The sequence below is a fragment of the Apium graveolens genome, chromosome 8 (assembly GCF_009905375.1).
Source record: "Apium graveolens cultivar Ventura chromosome 8, ASM990537v1, whole genome shotgun sequence".
NCBI classification, from domain to species: domain Eukaryota; kingdom Viridiplantae; phylum Streptophyta; class Magnoliopsida; order Apiales; family Apiaceae; genus Apium; species Apium graveolens.
This window is the reverse complement of record NC_133654.1, coordinates 201997253-202019453: the sequence shown is the minus strand read 5'-3', so window position 1 is coordinate 202019453 and position 22201 is coordinate 201997253. Positions and strand designations below refer to the sequence as shown.

General features: G+C 35.5%; 1 protein-coding gene across 1 annotated transcript; it reads right to left on the bottom strand.

Moving 5' to 3' along the window:
• Positions 1–18579: 18579 nt before the first annotated feature.
• On the bottom strand, positions 18580–21270 carry LOC141678642 (large ribosomal subunit protein eL14-like). Its single transcript, XM_074484993.1, has 5 exons — positions 21125–21270; positions 20933–21034; positions 19219–19348; positions 19022–19134; positions 18580–18873 (listed from the first exon to the last, which is right to left on the bottom strand). The coding sequence occupies exons 1-5, from the start codon at positions 21125–21127 to the stop codon at positions 18817–18819; spliced, it is 405 nt and encodes a 134-aa protein (XP_074341094.1). The 5' UTR covers positions 21128–21270; the 3' UTR covers positions 18580–18816.
• Positions 21271–22201: the final 931 nt, after the last annotated feature.

Here is a 22201-nt window from a genome sequence, read left to right as displayed (position 1 = left end):
TCAGCATCCAAGGAAATGTTATCAATTACAGCTTTGTAATGTTGCTGAAATTGTCTTTCCTTTTCAGCATCATTCATAATCATTGACTCACTAGCAATGGCTGGATCCATCCTTATATCTGCTGTACCTGCCTTTCTCTCATTTTCTCTATGTTCTTGCATCAGGGGCTCCCCCTGGCTCACACAACTCACTCCCTCACCTTCACCTACTAAGGTGGTACTCCTCTCACTTACTTTTGCCATGCTGGAAGAAATAGCATGCATATTTGAGCTCTCAATCTCTCCTTTTGCCTGGGAGCAACCCAGCCTCTCACTCAAATTGTCACTCCCTTCCCTCAGTCCTAGAAGTGATTGTACAGTAATCAAGTCTTCTACACTTGGAATTGTTTCAGTTGTGTGTGTAGAGACTATCAACGGATGAGGAATAGCCGTTGAAGGTGAAACTGATGGTATCAACGGATAACTGCTGTTAAGCTTATCCGTTGAAGAACAACCACTTGTCAACGGATGAGTGATATCCGTTGAAGAAGGAAAAGAAGTAGAAATTGAAAGTGATATAACTGTTGAATCTGTGTAGATTGATATGAGTTTTGGTGACACAGATCCTTCAATTACATCTGAAAGAATTTGCGGGTGATCCAACAAATCATCTAAAAGATGATGATCACCTGTATTTGAGTGGGGCTCCTCCCTGAGTTGTAAAGAGGGAGAATCAGGAATTGATGGGAATAACATATCCACATCTAGAGATGGTGAGGAAGTGTGTGGTGATTGATGTGTGTTAATTGTGAGAGAATGGGGCTGTGACTCCACATTTGTTGGAGACACATCAAACTGAGTTTGAGAAGGCATAGATACAGATGGATGTATCTGTGCAGTGTGTGCACCCTGTGTAGAAGATTGGGTTCTAGCTCTCTTTCTTCTAATAAAGGCTTTTGTTGGTGAGTGTTTGGCTTTAGTGTCCCTCCCTCGTTTGTGTGTTCCTGGTTGGGAACTATTTTCAATAGTTACATCCTTTTGGGAGGATGCAGCTAGGGATATGCTAGTAACCTTTTCAACCACCACAGCTTTTTGAGAAACTGTGGTTTGGCTAGCTTGGGAAGCACTTTTCTCTCCTTCCTTATCCTGGGGGTTTCTTTGATGTTCACCCCTCCCCTCACCACTCACACCCTGTTCACTCCCCTCAGGGTTAATGGTAGGTGTTACAACTGTTGTCTTTTGAGAAACAACAGAGGTGGTTTTCTTTGTCTTTAATTTTGAAAGTTTAGTTTTGGTGACCTTGGTAGGAATCTGTTGGGGCATTGTCACAGATTCCATGGCCACACTAGAAGATAAAGAAATAGAGGGGTTGGAAGAAGTAGGAGTTGTAGAAGCAATTACCTCACCTACCTGTGGTGCATTCATGATTGGTAAATATACCAATGGCACACTGCTGTTGAGATCCATTCTCAATAAATCTGTAAGAACTCTTTTCTCTTGTGCCCAGCACTTGAGTTTATTATTCTCATTCGTAATGACCAAACCTTCAGCAACATGGTTAGCCAATAACATAAAGAATCTAGCATAATAGATGTTATTAGGTCTATTAGCTTTGTTACCTAATCTAGTACCCAATTCTAGCATAACATAGTTGCTAAAATTAAAATACCTATCAGAAATAAGCATATAGAGCATATTAACAAGAGATGAAGTTATGGCATCAAAATTGCTAATTTTCCCAGAGAAAACCTTGATAAAGGCATCCCCAAGAAAACTCCATTCTTTCCTAAGGCCTTTTCTTTTAATACTCCGTAAACTAGCAGAGTTAAGAGAATAACCTATGGAATCTAACATGCTGGATACATCATTATCAGTGTGTGGTGTCATGGCATTGTTCTCAGGTAATTTAAAACATGCTAGTAAGTCATCACAGTTAACACAGTGATTTTTACCTTTGAGAGTGAAGGAGATAGTCATATCTATGGAGTTGAACTCAGCAGTTGTCCAAATCTCCTCAACTACTTCACAGTAAATCATTGGGGCTTCCAGCATTGCATAGCTAAGTTTACAGTTTTTGATGAAGTCCATCATTTTGTGATAATCTGAGTGGGTTTCATTCTTTTCTACCAAAGCTATGAAATTGTTCTTCTCATAGATGAACCCAGATTGAGACATAATCTTTACTACTGGTGCCATTGTTGTGAGTAGAAATTGCAGAGAATAACTTGAAGGTTTTGCAGAGAGAAAATGGTAAAAGCTTTGAAATTTCAAGAAAGCGTAAAGTAAAAATGAAAAATCAGAAGGGCTTATATACTTTCTCAAATTAAAAAAGCATAAATAAGAGATTAAACAATAAATATGTGTAAGTGAATTTCAGCCGTTTAAGAATAAACTGTAAGTATTCTGAAAACTACCTTTAAAACAAATACATACAGCTGTATGTATGAGTATCAACGGTTAAGACAATAGAATCAACGGCTGTGAAACACTTGAATCGACTGATGTGATATTTCAACGGATAAGGTAAACTGTCATCCGTTGAAGAGCACTTCAGTTTTATCCGTTGACGGATAAAAATTCCAGAAATGTATATGACTTTCAACGGATAATGAACATCCGTTGACAGAACAATTTTGACTTTCAACGGATAGGGAATATCCGTTGATGGAATAATCTATGTTAAAAATCAAATTTGTTCTTGCAGCTAATATATTTCAGGCTTCAATTTAAATTGCAATAAGGACATGAATTTTAAGAGTAATTAAGCATACCTAGCTCACTTACCAATCTTGTGAATGTTGATTCATCAAGTGGCTTGGTAAATATGTCTGCAATTTGTTGTTCACTTGGAACAAAATGAAGTTCCACTGTACCTTTCATCACATGTTCCCTAATGAAGTGGTACTTGATATCAATGTGCTTGGTCCTTGAGTGCTGCACAAGATTCTCTGTTATGGCTATGGCACTTGTATTGTCACAAAAAATAGGAATTCTATCAACATGTAGTCCATAATCAAGGAGTTGATTCCTCATCCATAACACTTGAGAGCAGCAACTTCCAACAGCAATGTATTCAGCCTCAGCTGTAGAAGTAGAGACTAAATTTTGCTTTTTGCTAAACCATGATACAAGCTTGTTTCCCAGGAATTGGCAGGAGCCTGTTGTACTTTTCCTGTCTATTTTGCAACCTGCATAGTCTGCATCTGAGTAGCCAATTAGATCAAAACCAGACTCTCTAGGGTACCAAATTCCTAGATTTGGAGTCCCCTTGAGATATCTGAAAATTCTTTTAATAGCTACTAAGTGAGATTCTTTAGGGTCAGCTTGAAATCTAGCACAGAGACATGTAGAAAACATTATATCTGGTCTACTGGCAGTTAAATATAAAAGTGAACCAACCATGCCTCTATAACTTGTAATGTTCACAGACCTTTCAGTCTTATTTAATTCAAGTTTGGTGGCAGTGGCCATGGGAGTTTTTGCAGATGAACATTCTATTAAGTCAAACTTCTTTAAAAGATCATAAATATATTTAGTTTGACTAATGAAAATTCCATCACTAACTTATTTAACTTGTAAACCAAGAAAATAGGTTAGTTCTCCCATCAGGCTCATTTCATAATTACTTTGCATTAGCTTAGCAAACTTTTTACAAAGCTTATCATCTGTAGATCCAAATATTATGTCATATACATAAATTTGAACAAGTATACTAGAGCCATTAACATTCCTAAAGAAGAGAGTTTTATCAACAGTACCTCTAGTGAAGTGATTCTCCAAAAGGAATTTTGATAAGGTTTCATACCAAGCTCTAGGTGCTTGCTTCAGTCCATAGAGTGCTTTCAACAGATAATACACATAGTCTGGAAAATTTGAATCTTCAAACCCTGGAGGTTGACTTACATAAACTTCTTCCTCCAATTTCCCATTTAGAAATGCACTTTTGACATCCATTTGATAGACTTTGAAATTGGCATGGGCTGCATAGGCTAGAAAAATTCTGATGGCTTCAAGTCTTGCAACAGGAGCATATGTCTCATCAAAATCTATTCCCTCTTGTTGAGAATAGTCTTTAGCAACCAATCTGGCTTTATTCCTTATGACAATGCCATTTTCATCCATCTTGTTTCTGAATACCCATTTTGTGTCAATAGGACTCTTGTTCTTTGGTTTGGGTACCAGCTTCCAAACTTTGTTTCTCTCAAATTGGTTCAGCTCTTCCTGCATAGCTAATATCCAATCTGGATCCAATAAAGCTTCTTCCACTTTCTTAGGTTCCTCCTGAGATAGAAAACTACTATACAGACATTCATCTTGAGTAGCTTTTCTTGTTTGCACTTTAGATGATGCATCACCAATGATCAGTTCAAAGGGATGATTCTTGGTCCATTTCCTTTGAGGTGGAAGATATACTCTAGATGAGGTGGCCTCAGTATTGTCATGATGTGAGACAGAGTGTTGATTAGTTGAAACTCCCCCTGAGTTGTTGGTCCTTTGCAGGGAACTTGGAGTTCTATCAACTGATGATGTAAATCGATTATCCGTTGATGAACTATGATCAACGAATGCTTCATTTTGTACTTCAACGGATGATGCACTATTTCTTTCAACGGATATTGCATTACCTCTATCAACGGATGCAGAATTTTGTGCATTATCCAAGGGCATATTTTGAATCCCTTTTGAAGTGTCATCTCCATCAGTCTCCTCTTCACTATCATCACAATATATCTCAATGTTGTCAAATTTGAGTCTCTCATGGTGTCCCTCATCTGTTAGTCCATCAATCTTTTTATCATCAAACACAACATGCACAGATTCCATAATAATGTTGGTTCTTAGATTGTAGACCCTATAAGATTTTCCAGCTGAGTAACCAACAAATATCCCTTCATCAGCCTTTGCATCAAACTTCCCTTTATGGTCAGATTGATTTCTCAGTATAAAGCATTTACATCCAAAGACATGAAGAAAGTTTAGAGTTGGTTTTCTTCTCTTGAACAACTGATAAGGAGTCATGCCTTTAGCTTGATTGATCAAAGAAATATTCTGAGTGTAGCAGGCACAATTAACAGCTTCAGCCCAGAAATATGTTGGTAACTTTGATTCTTCAAGCATTGTTCTAGCAGCCTCAATTAAAGATCTGTTCTTTCTTTCAACTACCCCATTTTGCTGAGGTGTTCTTGGAGCTGAGAACTCATGCATGATTCCATTTTCTTCACAGAACAGCCTCATTGTCAAATTCTTGAACTCAGTTCCATTGTCACTCCTGATATTCCTAACCTTCAAGTCAGGATGATTATTGACTTGCCTGATGTGATTGATAATGATTTCACTTGCTTCATCCTTTGATCCAAGAAAATAGACCCATGAAAACTTTGAGAAATCATCTACAATCACTAAGCAATATCTTTTTCTTGCAATTGACAATACATTGACTGGTCCAAACAAATCCATATGTAGCAGCTGTAATGGTTCATCAATTGTTGTTTCAAGCTTCTTTTTGAATGATGTTTTCCTTTGTTTGCCTTTCTGACAAGCATCACACAAACCATCCCTTGAGAATTCAACAAGAGGAATTCCCCTAACTAAGTCCTTTTTGACTAGATCATTCATTGTCTTGAAATTCAAATGGGATAGCTTCTTGTGCCATAGCCAACTTTCAACTGGACTTGCTTTGCTGAAGAGACAAGTAATAGATTCTGCATCAGTAGAGTTGAAGTCAGCTAAGTACACATTTCCTTTTCTAACTCCAGTTAGAACCACTTTGTTGTCTTTCTTACTGGTGACAACACAGGCTTCAGAATTGAAGGAAATTGTATTCCCTCTATCACATAGTTGACTGATGCTCAGTAAGTTGTGCTTGAGACCATCAACTAATGCAACTTCATCAATGATGACATTCCTTGTTGAAATCAAGCCATATCCCATAGTAAACCCTTTGTTGTCATCTCCAAAGGTTATGCTAGGGCCAGCTCTCTCCTTAAACTCTGTGAGCAGGGAGAAATCTCCTGTCATGTGTCTTGAACAGCCACTGTCCAAGTACCATAGATTTCTTCTGCTTCCCTGCACACCATAAAATCAATCAAGTTGATTTTGGTACCCAAGTTTCCTTGGGTCCATTCATGTTAGCCTTTCTCCTAGACTTCATTCCTCCTGCATCTTTAGACTTAGGTAACTTTGAGTCAACCTTGATCTTAGATGTAGTTGGTTGAGGTGTAGGGTTAGTCACAGAATCATTTAGCACATTTGGAATTTGATAAGGCATGGATTGTGCAAACATGTTATTCCACATAGGCATATTGTATGGCATTTGAGGCATACTAAATGCAGCAAGATAAGGATTGTTAAAATATGGCATGTTTGCAAAATGTACATAAGGATTCTGTTGAGACATAACAGGCATAGCATGCAGAGGTGATGCAGACATATTAGGCATGGAAGAGGGTACAGGTATGGGAGTTTTCTTAATAGATTTGCAATTAGCAGATAGATGATTAACACTATTATAATGCACACAGCTTTTTCTAGGAGCATACTTATCAGGTGTGTAATTGTTATGTTTGTTAACCCCTACCTTCCCATTTCTATTAGATTTCCTTTTAGTTTCCTTTTTATCCTCAACCACTTTGAGCCTATTCTTTAACTGTTCTAAGGTCATGTGTCCTATATTCACCTTACTAAAATCTTTGGATGTGCTTGCTTCTTCTTTGACAAAGTTCTTGGAAGTTGAACCAAACTTTTTGTTGAGTTTCTTTAGATTTTCACTTTTAGAAACATCTGCCTGTTTTAATTGAGGAACCTTCAACGGATGCTCCTTTTCTTCCTTCAACGGATAATTTTCATCATCCGTTGATTCCACATCCGTTGACAGCCCATCAATTAATTCCATTTTCTTTTTGTTTTTATCCCAGGCAGTCTCACAAAATGATTCAATTCCTTGGACCTTGACAATTTGAGCACTAACATCCCTAGATGTCTTCCAGGCTTTAATCACCTCTTGCTCTCTCTCTAATTGATTAGAAAGTATTTCTACTTTCTTAACAGATTCAGCTAGTTCATTTTCAACAGATATACAATGTAGCTTAGTTTTCTCTAGGTCAATCAACTTATCTTCTAACACAGCATTTCTATTACTTAAAAACAGATTGTTCTCTTTAATCCTACTATTTTCTTTAGCAAGAGATTTAAGAGACACACGCAAGTGATACAATTCAGTAGACATGTCATTAAAAGCATCATTGCACTCTTCTTTAGTAAGCTGTGTTAAATCAGTAGTGATTACCTGGTTGCTTGATGAACTAACTTCATTTTCCTCAGAATCAGCCATGAGAGCCAAGTTGACATATTCCACATCTTCATCCTCTTCTTCTCCATCAGCTGCCCAGTCTTTTTCTTGAGTAATGAAAGCCTTCTCCTTTTGCTTGAGCAGATCAAAATATTTCTTTTTGTAATCTACTTGGTCAAATTTCTTCTTTTCAGAAGTTGGCTTTCTGCACTCACTTGCAAAGTGTCCACTTATACCACAATTGAAACACTTGAACTTGGATTTGTCCACCATGTTCTTATGAGGTTTAGTGGCTCTAGTGTTTTTCTTAAATTTCATCTTTGCAAATCTTCTGGACAGAAATGCAAGATGCTCATCAATACCATCAGAGTCATCTTGGCTGGAGTTGTCTTCATTCTCAGCAAATTGCTCCTTACCCTTGCTTGATTCTGATTTGCTTGTGCCATCTTTGGAGTTTAATGTTGATCTCACAGTTTCTTGTCTGCATTCTTTCTTATTTTCAGCTACCAAGGCAACTGAACCTCCTTTCTTTCTTCCCTTCTCCAATACCTCATCTTGTTCCAGCTCTAGTTCATAAGTCTTCAAGATTCCATATAATCTTTCAAGAGTGAAGTCCTTATAATCTTGAGAGTTTCTCAAGGAGACAGTCATGGGTTTCCATTCCTTTGGCAAGGATCTTAAAAATTTAAGATTTGAATCCTTCACCTGGTACACTCTACCATACAGCTTCAGTCCATTCAACAGCTTTTGGAATCTATTGAATGTGTCATTTAAAGATTCATTTTCTTCAAAATGAAAATACTCATACTGTTGAATGAGAAGCTGCATTTTGTTTTCTTTTACTTGTTCTGTACCTTCACACAGTAGCTGAACTGTGTCCCAAACCTCTTTGGCAGTTGTGCAATTTATCACATTATCAAACATATCCTTGTCAAGACCATTAAACAAAATCTTCATAGCCTTCTTATCCTTGTGGACTTCTTCTGTGTCTTCCATTGTCCATTCTGCTCTAGGTTTTGGAATGGATTGACCAACAACAATTGTGGCTGTAGCAACTGTGGCTACTTTGTGGGGAATGTGAGGACCATTCTCAATGCAGTTTACATAACCTTCATCTTGGGAGAGTAGATGAAGGTGCATTTTCACCTTCTAATGGTGATAACTGTCTTTGTCAAGAACTGGGATTTTTACTCCAATATCCTTCTTACTCATCTTTGTTAGTTTCCAAGAACTTTAAACTCTTTGTGTGTCAAGAGCCTGCTCTGATACCAATTGTTATTTCTAGTGAACTAACAATGAGATTTACAAAAGGGGGGTTGAATGTAAATCTTAAAACTTTTTCAAGTTTTGAGCAGTTTCAAAGGCTGTGTGTTTAAGATAAACAAGTGTGTGAATTGCTTTAAGCTAATACAGACAGATATATATTCAAGCACAAAAGTACAGAACACAACAGACCTTAAAAACTTTTCTGGTGGATTTGTTGTTCCACCAGAGATGGTATTTCAGAAAATCTGTGATTCAAGAAGTTGATCACAGCTGCATCCTAGTACAAACTAGATAATTTTTCTCAAGATTTTTCTAAACAGCTCTGGAAAAATTCTATTCTAATTACTAGCTGCTACTTGGTTTATATAACACCAAGTTTACAAGTGAAGACAAAGATAAAAAGTACAATAATAAAATAAGTTCTCCACTTGTTTCTTCTCCATTTTACTCCAGTGCATTGTTGACTATTGCCTCTTTATACTAGAGTAGAACGGCTGCTTTTTCTGATGTTCCTGAAATAGGCTACCACATCTCAGTTGTCTCTGTCAACCCATGTGCCTCTGTTTGTAGGTACAACTACCACTTGTCAACTGCTATTTAACAGAACATCCGTTGAAGCCTTCATCCGTTGATGGCTTTATCCGTTGATGTGTTAGCAGTTGAAGCTCTATCCGTTGATGCACTCATCCGTTGAAGGATGTTATCCGTTGAAGCTTTAGAGACATCCGTTGAAGCTTTGTTTCTCATCCGTTGAAGGTCTTTAAGTTATCCGTTGACACCATTTCATTTATACAAAATTACAAGGCATGAAATATTTACAATTGGCCTTCCTATCTGCATATCCTTTAGTAGTCAACATGACTTATAATTTCCCTCAACATTTAAGAATTATATCTCAAATTCAGAGACTGAAATGTGCTACAACACTAGACTTATTTCTAAGTAAAGCTACACCATCAACGGATAGCCAAAGTGGTCTTATCCGTTGAGGCTACAAACACTAGATTTCTACTTAAGTGTTTTGTTAAATATATCATCAAACTAATGCACATATATTCCTAACAGTCACTGAGTAAGTGGGAAGCGTGTTTTCCTTGAATAACTGCTTGTGCACATTAATTACTGCTTAGTTTTCGTGCCCACTAACTCCTGCTTTAACTTTTTACTCATTGTTCACATGTTGCCAGGTGTAAATTATCTACCATTCTTCAAAAATATAACTGTTATCACATGGGCTGTATAAATAAGAGAGTTAAAAGATTTTCTAATCTTTTACCTACTTTTCTTATTCTCTCATCTCTCTTATTTTCTCTCACCCACCAATATTCTCTGAAGCTGTTTTTCATACAGGCATTTTATCAAACACCTTGCAAACACTCTTTTCTCATTTGATTTTTCATAGAAATGGCACCAAAAGATATTATTTTCAATGGAGTTAAGTTTGTTCCCAACAATTACTTGGCTATTCTTAGCAAGGGTGAAGCTCCATCAGAACTTCATTTATTCAGGATTTCCTTGCTAACTCTGAGATTGGTTATGCTTTGACCCAACCAGAAGCCATCTCTGGAACTCAAGTGCTGGAGTTTTGGAGAAGTGGCATATATGATGATGGTGGTGCTCATGTGTCCCCAAGTATTATCTTTTCAACAGGGGAGGATGAGCATGTAGTGACTCTGGCTACAGTTCGACAGGCTTTACATTTTCCAGAAAATTGTGTCTATAGTTCAATAGTTGAGGAGCCAGCCCTGCAGCAGATGATGGCTATTTTGGGCTATGAAAAGACATTGGCAAAGCTGGGTCAATTGAAGAGACCTCACATAAGGAGGGAATGGAGTTTCTTCTTTGACTGCATCAAAAAGGCCTTTGCCAACAAATGTTTTAATTTTGATGCAATCCCAATTCTCAGTCAACAAATCGGGTATGCTCTCATTAATCAAACTCATTTTGATTGTGCAAGTGCTATTTTAGGCTTTATTGGGGATAGGATGACAGAAGATAGAAATACAGTTTACTTTGCTAGATTATGTCAGCTTATTTATAGTTTTTGTTGCTCTGATGCACCCCAACTATCAAGTGAGTTAATTGAACCATTTAAACTTGCTAAGAGAGCCTTTACTGACTTATTATCTACTGATAATAAGAAGACTGTTTTGAGACCCTTCCAAATTCCAACATTTGTCAAACAGTTTTTGGTAAATTCTGATCCAGCCACTTATTCTACCATATATCCTGATGTCCAACCATCCCAACCTCCATCAGCACCTACACAACAAACCACCTCTCAACCTTAACCAACTCAACCTGCCATCAGAACTTACTTTCAACCATCAGCTCAATCCTCACAACAACAACCATCAGCACATACCATCAAAACTTTATCTTCCAAGCCTAAGAGGGCAAAGTCTGTTCCTCAACTCCACAAAAGAGAAGAAAGATGATTCTCAGGGATGAATCTGATAGTGAAGAGGAACAAGTACAGGTTCATGCATCAGAACCTGTGACTGTTAAAGCTGAAACTATGGTTTTTCATAAAGAAACAGAAGCTGTAGGGTCAACCCAACAGGTAAATGCTGAAGCTCAAAGTTCTGATACTTTGAGGAGGAAGAGAACTGCTAGTTCTGATGCTCAAGCAACTCCTTCATTATCAAGGAGATTGAAGAAAATGAGGGCTAAAAGGCACATGGCTAAGCCTCCATCTGAGGATACTACTGAAGCTGAGGAAGGGGATCAGGAATCTCTGATAACATCAGAACCTGTTGTAATTGAAGCTGAAATTATGGTTTTTCAGAAAGAAACAAAAGCTGTAGGGTCAACCCAACAGGTAAATGATGAAGCTCAAAGTTCTGATACTTTGAGGAGGAAGAGAACTGCTAGTTCTGATGCTCAAGTAACTCCTTCATTATCAAGGAGATTGAAGAAAATGAGGGCTAAAAGGCACATGGCTAAGCCTCCATCTGAGGATACTACTGAAGCTGAGGAAGGGGATCAGGAATCTCTGATCTCATCAGAACCTGTTGTAATTGAAGCTCTGCCATCCCATACTCAAGCTCAAGACACTGTGCTAACACCTCATGTCTCTCCTATTAAAGCTACAAATAATATTGAAGAATAACCTGCAAGTTCTGAAATAGATATTCACAATCTGAATATACAACTGTTCTTTATCTGGAAGCTCCAACAATAGAAGCTCAGCCATCTCAAGTCAACTCTCCAATCTTAAATGCTGAGATACCATCTACACCAACAACACCAATTCTGGAGATAAATTCTGATGCTCAGAATTTAGATGAGATTGTTCCAGAATCTCCAGTTGCTTCACACACTCTAGTTCTGTCAGAAGATAATGAATCTTCCTCAAGTTCAGTAGACAGTGTTTCTATTGATACTCCTGCTCCTATTCTAGGAAAGGAGGCACTAATTGAGAAATTTGTTGAGCAAGCAGCACCTACTCCTTGGGAAGATACTCACAGAGGTGTGGAGTAGACCAAGATGTGGAATAAAACTGATTTCATTCCAAGCTCCAAAGTACTGACAGACCATATTGGTAAAGCTAATGAGTTGTTCACTAATGGTGATTTCAAGACACAACTCAAAGTGACAGCTTTGTCTACCAAAAATCTTCAAGGTATACACTATGCTACTCAAGAAAAGGTTGACAAGCTTCTTGAAAAAGATGAAAAGCTAGATATGGAGACCAAGCTTGATAAAAAGAGGTTTATCAGACCTATTTCTGAAAAGGTTGAAGCAATTGAGAAAGTTCAGGAGAAGCAACAGGCCCAAATTGCTGAGGTCCTACAAAATCAAGCTTCTCAAAAAGCTCAATTGGATGAACTCCAATCTTCAGTTGAACTTCTTCTCTCTCTCTTATTAATTGATGATGCCAAAAAAGGGGAGAAGATAGTTAAGTCCAAATGCTCTAATGATCAAGTACTGAAGAAGAAAGATGATGGAGCTGATGATCAGGGAAACCCTAGCAAGGGTAGAGGTCAAGTTCAAGGTAAAGAGCACATCAACAAGGTTTCTTCTAGGAAACTAATTGCTGATGCAAGCAGATCTTCTATTCAAAAGAAGGAAAGTTCTAAAGCTGCTAAAACTCAGAATCTAATAGCAAGTGCTGATAATCAAAATCTGATATCAAGTTCTGATGAGCAAAGTCTGATGACAAAGCCTGATGTTCTGATACAAGGTGGAAGTCAAGACTCTCAAAAGTTTATGCAAACTCTGAATCTCAAGGGAAAGCATACTACTGTCTATTATAAAGATCCCAAGATTCAGATACTTGATGAGGAAATTGCTAGAAGATTATTTTTGAAGCATAATCCAGGAATGGATTTAGAAAATCTCAAGAAGGAAAAAGCTAGGTTTAAAGCTGAAAAGACAAATCTAAAGCCAAAAGCTTCTGTTGCAAAGAAACCTCCAAGGTCTAAGAAAAAAGGCATTGTGATCAGAGAGAAGTCAAATACTGAGGCATCAAAGCCCAAGACTAGATCACAGATTGAGATTGATCCCAAAGACAAAGGGAAGAGAAAAGTTGATGAACCAACCAAGCCACTGGAGATGAAAATTCCTCAAATTCTGATAAAACCAGTGTGCAAAATGGTTCAAGTTACTGATGACACTCTTGCTGAAGATGAAAATGTTCAAACTCTGAAAAGAAGGAAGATTTTTGAAGAATCAAAGACAACCTCTGACAAGTCTCAAGTTGTTCAGAGTAAAGAACTTCAAGCTACAATAGAAACAACAAGTTCTGATAAAGTCATCAAGACATCAACCTCTGACAGTGCTCAAGTTGATTTGGACAAGATGAAAGTAGCTGACAAAAAGAAACTCCTATGGAAGAATGTCAAACCATCATATCCAAAGAAAAGCCAATTGTTATCTGATTTCATGACTGTTGGATTGAAAGCCAGAGAAGCAAGAGACAGAGTATGGCTAGGTTCTGATGAAGCTAAGATTAAAACAGGAGTTGAAGTGCTTACAAGAGATCCATTTCTATTAACTGACCAACCTCTTGAAGATGTTACACAGAAACACCTTGATAAGGTTATCTCTGTTCAAGTGGTACTGGATGCTCATGACAAGCACAATGTCAAGGAAAATCTGATTCTATTTCTTGAAGATGGAAGGACATATCAGATGTCAGAATAAGATGTGCTAAATAAATCACTGAAAGAACTTCAATTCTTTCATTACCTTTTAGAGGTAAAGTCTGATATTACCAGGAGATGGTCAAATTTCATATTGAAGACCATCAGAGATAAAGCAAGAATTTCTGGTTCAAGAGTTATAGAATTCATTCCTAGTATTGTTGAAGATGATGGAAGTGAGATTCCAATGAAGAAGAATTCTGCTAAGCTTGAAGTAATTCTGAAAGGGAAATGTCTATGCTACAATGAAGATTCTTCTCATCCAAAGGTAATAAGACTGAATGATGGTTTAGAAAGAAACCATATCTCTGCTTTAAGGACTGCAATCTACCAGATTGAAAGTCAGGGTGAAGAGATGAAGCAAGTCAAAACTACACTATCTCAAGTCCTGAGGATTAAAGAAGAAAAACTGATATCAAGTTTTGTCAAGAATCACTTTGGATTCAGATTGACTCAGTGAGATTGATAAAAGCTACAAGGACTGTAAGTTTTAGTTAGTTATCTAGTTAAACTCTTATTTGCATTTGTACTTAAATGTTTTTGACATCATCAAATCTATTAACTTGTATATTTTGCATAATTTAAAAGTTGGGGGAGATTGTTAGATATATTTGAGATGTCATGTCTAATATGATTTGTGTTTAGTTTTCAGAACTTAACAACAGGACAAATCAGGACTTACTGGAAGTCAGAACTTAATATCAGAACTTAAGGTCATATCAGAACTTAAGTGCGGGAAGACTTACAGTTAAGGAAGGAAGCTGATTTACAGGAGAAGATCGAGACTAAAATAAAAGAAGATATGCATGGAAAGAGTTAGAAAACTGGAAGACTTGTAGAAGATATCTGATTATTATATTTGAGGAGACGGAATTATATTCCATATCAATTAGAAGTTATCTTGTAACTGTGTACTATATAAACACAGACTTAGGGTTTAAACTACATGTATTATCATTATCGAGAAGATTATACATTGTAACCTAACAGCTCTTAGTGATATTTGTTCATCACTGAGAGAGAAGAACAGTTCTTATTGTTACAGAGTTTATTCAATATACTTGATCTTTGCTACATACTTGTCTTAAATCAATTTGATTGTATAAACACTGTATTCAACCCCCTTCTACAATGTTGTGTGACCTAACATTCAAAGCCAGGTGGCTGTTGCACATAAAGCTCTTCTTCTAGCTCACCATTTAGGAAGGCACTCTTGACATCCATTTGATACAGTTTGATATTTGAATGTGCAGCAAATGCTAGAAAAATCCTTATTGCTTCAAGTCTTGCAACTGGAGCAAAAGTTTCATCATAATCAATTCCTTCTTCTTGTGAGTAGCCTTTTGCAACCAACCTTACCTTGTTCTTGGTAACTATACCATTTTCATCCATCTTGTTCCTAAACACCCATTTTGTTCCAATTATGCTTCTGTTATTTGGTACAGGAACTAACTCCCAAACTTTTTTCCTTTCAAACTGATTCAGCTCTTCCTGCATGGTATGATATTCAATCAGGATCCATTAGAGCTTCTTCAGTTTTCTTAGGCTCTACTTGAGACAAAAGTCATGCATGTAGGCACTCATTAGCAGTTGCACTTCTAGTTCTCACACTAGCAGTATGATCACCAATAATTGCTTCTCTAGTGTGACTTTTATCCCACTTTCTTGTGTGAGTTTGTTGACTTGTGCCTTCATCATTTTTTCATAATTGGTATGACTCGTAGATTCTTCTTCTCTTTCTCCCCCTGAGTTTGTGCTATCAAATTCAGGTGTTTGAGATGAGCTTCCATTCCCATGATTTTCCTGTGCATTGGTCTCTTCATTCATCATCTGTTGTGCATTAATTTCATCTTCTTCATCAGAATCACTATCAATGTTAAAGATTTCAAATGCAAGGGTTTCAGCTTCATTGTCATCAAGGCATTCCAAGTCTGGACACTTGTCATCATCAAAAGTCACATTTGTGCTTTCCATAATCTTCTTTTGATCAATCACATAGACCTTGTAGGCTATTTTTTCCAATGAATATCCCATAAAAATTTCATCAACAACCTTTGAGTCAACTTTTTCCACATATTCATAGTTAACTTTTAAAATGTAACACTTGTTTCCAAACACATGAGGATGCTTTACAGTAGGATTTCTCTTAAACATGATTGAGTAAGGTGATTTGCCATGAGCCTTGTTAATAAAATATCTGTTTTGAAAATAGCATGCAGTTTTAACAGCTTCCTCCCAGAAACTTATTGGCAACTTGGCATCTTGCAGCATTGTTCTAGCAGCTTCAACTAATGACTTGTTCTTTCTTTAGACTACTCCATTTTGTTGAGGTGTTCTAGTAGCTGAAAATTCTTGAATAATGTCTTTACTCTTGTAGAATTCACTCAATGTTGCAGAATTCACTCAATCTTTCTTTCAACGATTATAATTTCGTAGTTGATGAAGAGGCAAAGGGACAATATCTAACCTCTAGTTCTGATCCAGTCTCTTTCACCCAGGATATCACCAAACTCCTTGCTTTCTTGTTATTCAGAATTTTGTATTTCAAACCTACTTCCTCCCAAATTTATTTGCAGCCTTCGAGTGCCAGTATCATTAGTCATCTCTTAATGTAACACTCAGTGGCGTATCGGTAAAAAAAATTAAGACTAGTGTAGGAATAAAATTGATTGGCCTAAGAAAATTAGATATCTTTTCAAATAACCTCCTATTATAGGTTCTTTTTACGATTTGTTCAAATTTGTTTTTTTGCTAACTAAACTTTTAGTTGTACCTATATGTACCTATATAATAATTTATTCAAGATATTTAATTAAATTAATTTGTGTACATTACGAAGAAAAACGGTTTAAAATAGCTACATTTGGGCTTAGGATTTTTCATTTTAATATTAATATTTAAATAATATGAATACTAAATTATGTTTCATGCGTTATCATCTGTAAGTTGTGAAAACATAAAATAAATTAATACTCCTACATTATTATGGTTCCCTAAATAATTTTAAATAATTTTTCCTTTGGGGGACGGGGGATCGGCAAGTATTTCAAGGCTCCCGTAAAATATGGTTCCTTAAATAATTTTAAATATTTTTTTCTTTTAAATGAAAATATCATGTTTAAACTTTTATATAGAATTTTTTTAAAAAAACAATTATAAAACTATATTTTATAATATCCTTAAAATACGTGACAAGTAGAAGTAAAAATATGTAAAGAATCTAGTGGATAAAGAGAGTACGTGAAAAGATGAAGTATGATAGAGAGGGAGAATAAATATGAAGCTATTTTTTAAAATTTCTTTTTGAAGAATATAAAGTTTAAAACAATATTTGAAGAATTTTGATTGTAAAATATATCATTTATATTATTAAGTTTATCATCCATCAATATCAGAATTTATTATTCAAAGTTCCTTTAACATAATCAATTTGAGATTCTTTTATTTTTGCAAATTAAGCCTGAAGAAATTATGCATATGTAACGTATCAGTATATGAACATGTAAATTTGCAAAATCAATTTACATATAGTTAAATTCAGAGTTTCGTAATTCACTCAACTGTAGTTACATTAAACACCAATTCTGGAATTTTTTATTATTGATGTCATCAGTAAGCACAAAGCAGTGGATTACAATTAAAAAATGAACGGGGCTAAACCTAAATTAAGGGCTAACCTGACTAGTAATTTTTTGTTTACCGTTGAATTGACCTGGGCTGGCGGTCCGCCCCTGGTAACACTCTCGTATATATTCTATAATCCACACTCTACACTGAATTTTCATATCCGCGATGGCATATTGGATCTCGACTTTGGTATTCATGACCTTATTTTTAGTAAATTTAGTCCTCCATCTCTAGCTCGGGGTCAAAAATTAGTTGAAATTAATTTTCTTACTCAAAATTCACAATGGATTGTCTTACAAGCCCTATTAAAAGCAAAAAAAAAAAATGATTTTTTCAAGACCCCGTAGAATTAGGATGAGAGTACACTATGTTCATCTTCCACTTTCCTTTTCTCAGTCCATGGTGCAAAACTATCACATCAGAGCTTTTTCTTCTTCTTCTTTGGATAGGTTTTTTCCTTTTCCTTTCTTTCTTCTTCTTTGTTTGAAACCACCACCATGACCAATCGTTCCATCACATTTCTTTCCTCGGGTGTTCCTTCTAAGATGCAGCAACTTTTTGAACCCTAGCTGATCCTAAGTAGGGATTCTAATATTTCATGTAGTAATTTTTCATCTGGAGCAGGAAGAAAAACAATCTCATTGTGAACTTTTATGCCATTTAGGCTCGAGCTGGCATAAAAGAGGTACATTTCTTTCCATTCAATCATGTGGAGAAGGGGACTGCTTTGAGATTTATTGATTCTAATGGCAACTGAAATTGAGCTAGTAAGAAAATAAAAGGGAGAGAAAGAGTGTCCAAATACCTAGTGGGGAGTGGGGAATGGAGTTTAAGAAAATTTGGAGTAAACCTAAAACTAAAAACTAAAACAGGGGAAAGAGAATGAACTTTTTTACTAAACAAACAGAATGCATTAGTGTAAGACAAACTATTTAGCATCAACAATCACAAACTACTTGTCCAAGGCAAATTGTATCCGCTACCTAGATGTTTGAAGGTAATTGGATCGCACTATATAAGGAAAAAAAATTAAATATACATTTCTTTTGTTTATTGTTTGATGATATCTAAAACCTCGGAAAAAATCTAGTTCAAAAGAAATAACTTTAGGCAACAAATCAAACATTATGAAACTATGATAATTTTTCTTTAGGCCCAAACTGTGTATATTTGAAGGATTTAATAATAATTCGCATGACATACAACAAATAGCATAAAATCATGCTCCATCCAAAGAGAGATATCAGTCTGCAAAACTATAATGACACGTAGATCCAAAAATGTATAAAATAATAGCTAATATCAAACACCATTCTGGCAAAGTACCAATAAAAAATACTAATATTTGTAGAAGCAAATTCCATAGACATTAATTCAAAAATGTACACTAGCCAAGAACCAATGTGAAATTAAAGATGACTTGGCAAGCCAAAACTTCGCAAGCCAGAAGAAAACAAAATATAACTCCGCAATACAGAAAGCACTACCAAATTACTAGAAATTTTATGCTTTAAGCTTTCACTTCCTTCTTAAGCTTTGCAAGTTCTTCCCTGACCAAACTAGCTTTCTGCAAATGCATAGTTAAATGAAATCGATAAGTTGAAAGGATTAAAAAAAGTAATCTTCTTGCAAACCTTAATCTTTGCAGTTTGCATTTAATACAAGTAAATGGATGTTTTTCTTGTAGCAGGATCGTGTAATATAAGTTCACAAACCTTAATCTTTGCCAACATGAGCTTGAACCTATCAAAATCTGTAAGCGCCTCTCTTCGTTTCTTAACAATCAGCTTTCTTCCCCAAGAGCTGTTCTCCCACTTATTCTTAACATCTACAGTTTTGAAAAATAAACCAATTCAGATCACAATTAGCATAACAAATAAAAATGCACAAGTAAAATTTGAAATTAATTTACCTGCAGCTTCCATTGCCTTAATCAGCTCCTTCTTCTTTGGGGTCCTTTTGATGTCAATAGTGATATCAGTTAGTGTGAGCCTCTTAAAGTTGATTTGACTTCTAACCATATCAGGAGAATCAACCAGAGCCTGCACAATTCAAAAATGTACAAATACAAGCTGCTTTAGAACCTGATTCCCTTGCCTAAATTGGTATTAAAATGAATAAGCACTTGAGCTGATGTGAAGGGGAAAATAGAACTTGAGATACTATCATGTCTTAATATTTAAGCTGTCACTTTCTACAGCACCTAAATGCTTTTTTTCCTGATACACCGTTGACTCACAAAACCAAAATTTAAAAATGGACCTAAAAAACTATTTTTCTACATGAGCCTAATTGTAAGACATGTTCAATTACTAAAATTAAGAGTGAAGTAACATTACCAATACATACAGATGATAGCATAAACACATAAAAATTAGAACAAGTTTGAAAGCAAGTCAGAAATCTCGTGTGGAAAGTGCCGCTCATTGCACCATATTATGTGCTGCGTATGCACAAAGATATCATCATCCAACGCATGGACTGAACAAGACTCCAAACATCGATAAACACATTATTTTTTGTAAGAATACATGATAAAAGGAAAATTGGACCTAACAAGTAGGAAGAAAAGTCAGAAATCTCGTGTGGAAAGTGCCGCTCATCGCACCATAAAATGTGCTGCGTATGCACAAAGATATCATCATTCAAGTCATTGACAAACAAAAGAACAAGCACCAATACAACATTTTCTGCATTCGGCATTTGATGTGCATATAAATGATTAAAGTAAGATCAATCCTACTACCAGAAAACATAAATATTAGACTTAGAGCATGTCCGATGTAATGCAATAAGAGGTGCTATCTCCTCCAATGCACACGAGATATACTTGATTGAGATAATTTCACCTTGGTTTAAAATAGAAAAAATGATATACTTGATTCTAAATATAGAACCAGGTATAGATATTGTTATGATTGTCACATAGGAATGCAAGTGATGCAGTGGAGGAAAATGAATTAAGCAACAGTGACACATATAATTTGTATTTTAAAAAGGTTTGGTGTTTAAAAAAATATCTAAATTTAGGCCTCATTGGCATCATTTTAGAATAATACATACATTGGCCTCCAATTCTATTATAACATCCAAGATCACTTTTGGATATCATAGCAAAAACTGTATGTAATTTAGCGAATGCAATGGACATGCTCTTAAATATCTTAATAAACAATAAATTCCATTTTCTTCTCTAAATAACTAACATAACGTAATCACCTCACAAACTAAAAAATCCGCTATGCTAAAAAAACAACTTCATTACTATCCTAAATCCCCCAAACAATTTCAATTTGTCAAAAAAAAACTCATCAATTTCATATCTAACCTTACGGTGTTTACACAATAATTTTTGAAATACAAACATAACTTACAAACAAGTACAAGAAAAAAAAACAGACACATTCAAACCACTTTATTTACAACTACTAGTTCCATCTAGTACACCGCAACATTTCCTCAAATTCACATCTACGAAAGCTACAGAGCAACATTTACGAAACAATTCCAAACACAACAGCTCAACAACACTCCACCGCCACATGAGATAACATCATAGAAATGACAAATCAACATATTAAAACAAAATTAAAAAAATATATATGAATAAGAAGGTGAGGACATACGCGATTCTGATCGATGACGTCAACGATGACGACGAGCTTGCCGTAGTCTTTGCCGTAGTTGACGAGAGCGACACGCCCGATTTCAACATAACGCTTGAAAGGCTACAAATATACATACAAAATGAGAATACATGCAATTGAGATTCGAATTGATGAAATGAAAGAATGAATTAGATGAAGAAAAGAAGTTACCATGGTTGCTGTTGTGTTGCAGCTGTTTCTCTAGGGTTTGCAGAGAGGCGGAGTTGTTTTAGGGTTTTGTGGTTGGATTTTATAGCGCTTCTTCAGTTTCGGGCTTGTTTTGGGCCGGGTTTCGACTGCTCAGCCCCAATTCTTTGCTCATACAAATTTATGTATTTTTACTGTTCATTTCCAAAACCTTGTACCAGTTTTAAAATTATTAGAAATATTTCAAAATTATTTAAAATAATATGTTGTAAATAAATATAAGTAACATTTTTTTTTGACATTTTTTTTCTTTGTAAAAAACAACACTGAATTTCAAAATCTGATCAACTTTTGATTGGAAGATGTATTTCTAAAAATCAAATATTATAATCTCAACATGCTAAATAAACAAGAACACTAATTTTAACTTAAAATTAAAGTTATCTATTTTTATTTTTTATTTCATTGCTGATCTAAATTTAAAAAAAAATTGAAAGACACGAGATATATGAAAGTAATAACCGATTACAAAATTGAAGCGTAGCTTCTGAGACCCAACACAAACAACAGAAAAGACTTATAAATACTTACTCGGTCCGTCCACCGGAATTTTACGTTACTATTCGTCATGTATTTCGAAACTTCTGTAAATATAGTTTAATAATATTTTTTCAAATTTTCTTTTTAGAATAAAAGTTTAAACATAAAATTTTTATTAAAAAAATATTATAAAATTATACTTTAAATAAGAATCAAAAAGCGTGGCGAAAAATAACGTAAACAATCCAGTAGGACTGAGGGAGTAACTACTAAGGCTCAATAGTATACAACCAATTTATGTGCAAGAATATCAAACGAAGACCTCGTTTGTTGTTGCTCTTACAGACAGTTACAACAGCTTTTTAGCAAAAAGCTGTCATGGGACGGGTGTTTGATAAATTCTAAAAGCTACTATCCGGAAAAATCACTTTTATCTAAAAGTTAATATTAGCAAAAGAAGGTCCCCGTACTTTTGGAAAAAGCTGTTTTCAGCTTTTGCAGAAAGTAGTTATCAGTTTCACTATCAAACCTTCTCAAAAATATTATATTTGTATAGTATAT

Coding starts and splice junctions, on each gene's coding strand:
- LOC141678642 (XM_074484993.1), bottom strand. Junction 19,135..19,218: donor TAAGGCAATGGAAGCTGCAG/GTAAATTAATTT, acceptor TCAAAACTGTAG/ATGTTAAGAATAAGTGGGAG. Junction 18,874..19,021: donor TCATGTTGGCAAAGATTAAG/GTTTGTGAACTT, acceptor ATGCATTTGCAG/AAAGCTAGTTTGGTCAGGGA.